This window comes from Uranotaenia lowii, chromosome 3 (assembly GCF_029784155.1).
Source record: "Uranotaenia lowii strain MFRU-FL chromosome 3, ASM2978415v1, whole genome shotgun sequence".
Classification (NCBI taxonomy): Eukaryota; Metazoa; Arthropoda; class Insecta; order Diptera; family Culicidae; genus Uranotaenia; species Uranotaenia lowii.
In genome coordinates this window covers 365,839,385-365,846,215 of record NC_073693.1, presented here as the reverse complement: position 1 = coordinate 365,846,215, position 6,831 = coordinate 365,839,385, and the positions used below count along the sequence as shown (strand labels likewise).

At 47.0% G+C, this 6,831-nt stretch overlaps 1 protein-coding gene across 1 annotated transcript; it reads right to left on the bottom strand.

Moving 5' to 3' along the window:
* Window positions 1-640: 640 nt before the first annotated feature.
* On the bottom strand, window positions 641-5,900 carry LOC129754053 (uncharacterized). Its single transcript, XM_055749913.1, has 2 exons — window positions 4,527-5,900; window positions 641-4,471 (listed from the first exon to the last, which is right to left on the bottom strand). Exons 1-2 carry the CDS (start codon window positions 5,898-5,900, stop codon window positions 641-643), a joined length of 5,205 nt encoding a protein of 1,734 aa, XP_055605888.1.
* Between the last annotated feature and the right edge of the window lie 931 nt (window positions 5,901-6,831).

Sequence of the window (6,831 nt, the reverse complement as noted above, 5' to 3'; positions counted from 1 at the left end):
CCAGTTTTTAATTAATTTTCACTTTATTCTCTTCGGTACTACTTATTTATTAATCCAAAACTTCAATGTTCTTTAAATTACTAACTTTTCTTACACAATTTAACTTATAATGATACACTTGATCCAAAAGTAAACAACTGATGATTGTTGATGTCTCGCTGGCCAATCAGAGCAAAGAGGAAATTCGGGCTGTCACCTTCTTCCTTTTATAATCTCTTTGGCGGAAGTGCAGCCCGTTTTACAATATTTTTGCGTTTCTCCTTGATTCGTTGATCGAGCGTTGACGGACGAGGGGTACGATGAATTCTCGAACAGGTGTTACCCACAACCAGATGGCGCGCTTTCGTAAACTTTTTCGATGTAACGAACATGCTGGCCCCTTCAGAAATGTTCATTTCTGACAGATTGTCGATGAAACCTTTTCAGCTAGTGGTCTATCCCTCGGATTTGTCGATGAAATTGGGTTGTTTTGATGTCGAACGTCAATAACTCGATGATGTTGCTTGAAACAAGATAAAAACAAACATAGCGTAGACCTGCGAGGATGAAAATTAGCTAATTTGGACTGGTTCTCACCTTTTCCAATATTAGAAAATGCCTTGTATTTTCTTAATTTCAGGTAGGTTGTGTTAGCCCGTGTTTAGTTGCTGCCTTTCATCGGAGAATCAGGAGTTTCGTTGCTAGTTGGCGGAGAAGTTGTTCCAGCTGATGGTGGTTCTATAGGTAGCAAGCAGATTTTTGCCACCGGTCGAGTAAAGATGCTGTTGGATGTGCGAAGTGATACGACTCTCGTTATTCCGTCTGGTCCGGGATGCAGATCGGTGATTCGAGCCAGCTTCCAGCTCATCGGCGGTGTGTTTTCATCCTTAAGAAGTGCCAGGCAACCTTTTTGGATGATGACGGGCGGCTTGTACCATTTCGAACGCTGTTGGAGAGTTGACACGTACTCAAGTTGCCAGCGCTTCCAAATGTCCTGTAGGAGCTTTTGTGTGCGATGCCAATTGTTGAGCCGATTGTAGGGAATGGAGGACAGCTCTAATTGAGGAACTGCTTTTAAGGCGCCACCAACTAAAAAGTGCCCCGGTGTCAGAGGATCGAAGTCGGATGGATCATCACTTAATGATGATATCGGTCGGGAATTTAGGCAACTCTCAATTTGCGCTAAAAGAGTTTCCATTTCGTCATACGGCAGAGTGTGATTTCCAATGACACGAAGAAAGTGTTTTTGAGCTGAAGCGATTGCGGCCTCCCATAGACCACCAAAGTGCGAAGCCTTAGGTGGGTTAAAGTGCCACCTAATACCGTTGTTGGTGCATTCCTCCGCCAGCGCTTTTTGGTGCTCCTTGCTGCGAACTATTTGCCGTAATTCGTTAGCAGCTCCGACGAAATTACGACCGTTGTCACTGTAAATTTCAGAGCACAACCCACGACGAGAGACGAACCGCTGTAAAGCTTGTATGAACTTGGCAGCGGTGAGGTCAGAGACAAGTTCAATGTGGACAGCTTTCGTACAGAAGCATACGAAGACTGCCACATAGACTTTCCTAGGAGCAGCACGACGATGAGATGGTTGGATCTGGATGGGTCCCCAATAATCGATGCCGGTGATCGCAAACGGACGGGCCATGTTCACACGATTGGCTGGTAAATCCCCCATGAACTGCTCTAGTTGTTTTGGACGGGCTCTGAAGCAAATCACGCAGGCATGTACGACACGCTTCGCTAAGTCCCTGGCCCCTATTATCCAATACTGGGTTCGAAGCAAGCTGATGAGAAGCTGCGGTGCAGCGTGTAGATGTTTCGCGTGGTGATGTTGAACTAGGAGCTGGGAAAAACGGTGTGTGCCTGGTAGCAGGATTTGATGTCTGGTGTTGTAGGGTAACGTTGCATGACTGAGCCTGCCCCCAATCCGAATGACTCGAGATTCAGACAGAAACGGATGGAACCATTTGAGGCGGGACTTTGTTGGGACAGGTTTGCCTTGTTGTAGATTTGACCATTCGCTGCTGAACTCCTGCTGTTGGACAAGTGAGATGAGTGCGTTTTCGGATGCTTCGGTTTCCTCACAAGACAGTATTGTGCTGCTAGGACGATCGGCTTTCTTGAGTTTTAATCGCCCACAGTAAGCGATGGTGTTTACCATTCGGCGAAATGAGGAAAACCGCTCAGTAAGATCGTTGATGAAGGACTCCGTAGAAGTTGCAGTGATGACAGATATTGGTGTTTTTCGTGCTTCTTGGAGGACTTCAGAATTGTATTGGCTGATGTGTTGTTGAGTTGGCCATTTATCTGCGCCGCATTTTAACCAATCAGGCCCATGCCACCACAGGTCGGACTGGAGGAGAGTTTCAGCTGTCGTGCCGCGTGATAGAAGGTCTGCTGGGTTTTCATATCCTGGAACGTGGTTCCAGGAGCAATTCTCGGTGGCGAGTTGTATCTTCGACACCCGGTTCGCTACGAAGGTCACCCAGGATGATGGAGCAGATTTGAGCCAGTGGAGGACCGTCGTTGAATCGACCCAAAAGAAGGTTTCTGGTTGAAGCTGAAGCGATAGCATGACTTTCTTGTAAAGTTCGGCGGCAATAAGTGCACCACAGAGCTCGAGACGTGGGATACTTTGACGATACAGGGGTGCGACTTTTGATCGAGCTGTTAGAAGTGCAACTTTTACGAGGTCTGAAGAATCGGTGGAACGAACATAAGCGCATGCGCCGTATGCACGCTCAGAAGCGTCGGAGAAGATATGAAGTTGCACTGAGGTTGGATTTGAATGCAAAATGCAACGTTCTATTCGAAGTTCGTTAAGTAGGATAAGTTGGGAGTGGTACGATTTCCAAAATGATGTGGCCGCAGACGGAAGTTCTTGGTCCCAGTCCCAGCATCTACCGTCGTCGTTTTTCAAGCCCCACAGGGCTTGCATAAAAAGCTTGGCGGAAGTGACTACTGGACCCAGCAGTCCGAGGGGATCGAAAAGGCGAGCAATATGTGAAAGTGCGATGCGTTTGGTCAACGGTTGTTCCGGTGGAGACTCGGGGAGGTTGATTCGGTAGCGTAGGTGATCCGGTGCTGGCTCCCAGTGTAAGCCAAGCGTTTTCAGGCACTGATCTCGGTCGAGATCTACAGAAGATTGGACCGCCCGGTTTTCTGGAGAGACATCCTTAAGAACAGCAGCTACGTTGGAAGCCCATTTGCGAAGCTCGAGGCATCCCTTGCGAAGTAACTGGTCAAGCTGGTTTTGGAGATTGATGGCGTCTTGGATAGAATCGGCCCCAGAGAAAAGATCGTCGACGTAGAAGTCCCTTCTGAGAACTTTCGCTGCTAGGGGGAACCTATCATGTTCATCCTCTGCCAGCTGTTGCAGTACTCTTGTAGCCAAGTAGGGAGCGCTCGCTGTCCCATACGTCACGGTCTTCAGTTCGTAGGTCTGCATTGGTGCCTCGGGTGAGGTTCGCCACACTATTCGCTGCAAGGGGGTGTCACCTTCGTCGACGAGAATTTGTCTGTACATCTGCTTGATGTCAGCTAGCAGCATGATCGGCCGGATTCTGGAGCGCATGATAATAGAGCGTAGGTCTTGCTGTACGATGGGTCCGACCATTAGAGCGTTGTTTAGGGAAGGGCCACTGGGAGTTTTGCATGATGCGTCAAAGACAACGCGTACTTTCGTCGTGGTGCTGTCTTCACGGATAACAGCGTGATGGGGTAAATGATAGCAAGGTGTAGGTGGTTGCTCGTAGTCGAATACCTTCTGCATGTGGCCCAGTGATTCGTACTCCTTCATGAAGCTGTCGTATTGCTGCTTAAGACCCTCGTCGCGGTTGAGCTTGTTCTCGAGCATGTGGAAGCGTCGCAGAGCAGTTCGGCGATTGTCGCTGAGATTATCGAGGACGTTATTCTTGACGGGTAAACGGACGCAGTATCGGCCTTCTGGAGTGCGCCTGACGTTCTGCTGAAAGTGAGTTTCGCAAGCTGCTTCTTCGACGGAGTAGCTTGGCGAGGAGCTGTCGTCTTCAATTGACCAAAACCGCTCCATGAGATTGTTGAGATCACTGAACGTTGCAAGATTTGCCACAATTGGTCGGGTTGGTGAAAGTTGTTCGCACTCACCCGAGACAACCCAGCCGAAGACAGAATTGATGAGCGTTGGTTGGCCATCACCAAGATTGATTCTTCCGGAGGTTTCGAACAGCTCAAAAAAGATTTCTGCGCCTAAAATCATATCGATTCGACTGGTTTTGTGGAAGGACGGATCGGCTAGCTCTATTCCAGGTGGAATCTTCAACGATGATGCGTTTATTTCGGTTGATGGGAGATCTACAGTAACCTTTGGCAACACAAGAAAGTCTAATGTGGCGGAGTACTGGCACACACGGGAGCGAATAGAAGAACGAATTTTGAAGCGAGCTTGCGTTGTGGACTGGCCGATTCCGACGATGGGACAGTTCAGCTTTTGGCGATGGACCTTGATCAGCTGAGAGAAAGATTGCGAAAGATTCACTTCCGGAGTCGAGAAGTGCTCGGGCTACGTGCTCTGTTCCGTTGTCATCGACGAGGGTGAGTAATGCAGTTGCCAGGAGAATAGTTTTGCGGTTGTTTTTGGATGTTGTGAAACATGGAGCCTCGGTTGAAGCAGCAGGGAGTGACACTGACGGCGGTGGGTTCGAAGAAGTAGTTGGTTGTCGTTGCTTCGTTGTGTCGGAAGTCTTGGAGATTCCAGTAGAACAAAGTTGCGAGTGGTGACGGTTTCGGCAGTATCTGCAGGCACTTGTTGAAGAACAATCCTTAACCTGGTGGCCCTTTCTGAGACAGTTTCGACACAGCTGATGTTGGCGGACTTCCCTCTCCTTCTCTTCGAGACTAAACTTTGAAAAGGTCGAGCATAAATATAGCGGATGGTGGTCGGAACAAACTACACACTTTCGGAAATTGGATTGATTTGCTCCATGGCTGGCGATCACGCGCGTAGGAGGTTTCTTGACGACATTGTTCGATACTGGTTCTACGTTTTTCGAAAGGGCTTCAAGGACACTGGCACGTCGCTGGATGAATTCAGTGAGGTCGTGGAAAGTAACTGTCGATAGAGTCGATGAGTGTTCTTCCCAGTCACGTCTCGTAGTCGGGTCGAGTCTGATGCTAAGCATTCTTATCAAAAGGATGTCCCAAAATTGCGTTTTCTCCCCCAGTTGCTTAAGGACTTTCACATTTGCTTCAAACCTTTCGACAAGAAAACGCAGTTCCGTAGATGATTCACGCTTCAAAGTAGAAAACTCGAACAAGGAATCCACATACGATTGCTTCAACCGTGCAGGCTTCTGATAGTGCTCAACCAAAAGGGTCCAAGCGACGATGTAGTTGTTTGCGCTGATGTTGATTGTTTGGATCAGCTTCAAGGCTTCTCCACTTAGCGAAGAGCGGAGGTAATAGAATTTTTGTATATTAGACAGTTCGTGAGAAGAGTGGACCAGCGAGACGAACAAGTCATGAAAATTGAGCCAACTGTCGATGCTACCGCTGAAGACCGGAAGTTTCACGTCGGGTAGTCTTACGTGTGACGACCAAGCAGGGCTATGAGGCGCAGAATGAGAGGATGACGATGCTGGCGACGACGGAGTATGTTTATTTTTCGATAATAAGAATCCCTTCACTTCGAAAAAGGAAGATTCGAACTCGATGCGTTGCTTCAAATGGTTGTCGATCTCAGCTTCATCTAGAGTTTCTAACTCCGCTTGCACTCCGTTGAAATCATTCCAAAGCGACACCAGGTGCTCCAGACGACCAGCAACTTGGCATTCGTGTTGTTCTTCGTCGTAGGTTTCAACGAATGCCCGGATGTTAGAGAAGGATGCCAGCAAACTTCTGTGCCGGGTCCTTAGGTTTTTGAGACGACGATCGTTGGACATCGTGGGCTGCAAAAAGCGACCAGGTAGCACAAAACGTGGAAAAGTAAAGGGGTTGGAATGGTAATTACCTTTTTAAGGCAATTCTATGCCTTGTAAATTAGAATAACAGCAGAATCGCCTTGAGGACTCGTGCAGATGATAGAAATTGCTCGGTTCCAGACACGTGATTCTTGCCAGGTGAGGATGACGGCGTTCAGATGATTAATGCACGGAGTTTCGACGTGCATCCGGTTCGAAGGACCATATGTCGATAGCAAGAGCAGGTAGCAGTAGATTAATGCACTCACTTTAGATTCAATCACGTTCCAGATTCCCAGGTAAGTATAGTTTCTTCCACAGGTACACGTTCCAGAGTCCAGGTAAGTAATTTCTTTTTAAACTTTCTTTCTAGGTAGCGCACTCACAGGTAAGTCCAGTTTTTAATTAATTTTCACTTTATTCTCTTTGGTACTACTTATTTATTAATCCAAAACTTCAATGTTCTTTAAATTACTAACTTTTCTTACACAATTTAACTTATAATGATACACTTGATCCAAAAGTAAACAACTGATGATTGTTGATGTCTCGCTGGCCAATCAGAGCAAAGAGGAAATTCGGGCTGTCACCTTCTTCCTTTTATAATCTCTTTGGCGGAAGTGCAGCCCGTTTTACAATATTTTTGCGTTTCTCCTTGATTCGTTGATCGAGCGTTGACGGACGAGGGGTACGATGAATTCTCGAACAGGTGTTACCCACAACCAGATGGCGCGCTTTCGTAAACTTTTTCGATGTAACGAACAGATAGTTTACGTGTTTTGTAGGATATTTGAAAGTATCGTTATATAGTGTTTCATCATGTTTTATTGAAGATGTATTTATTAAGAAATGTATTTCCAGAAACCATTTTTAATCGAGTCTTCAACAGTGTCGTTACTTTAATTTAGCCCTA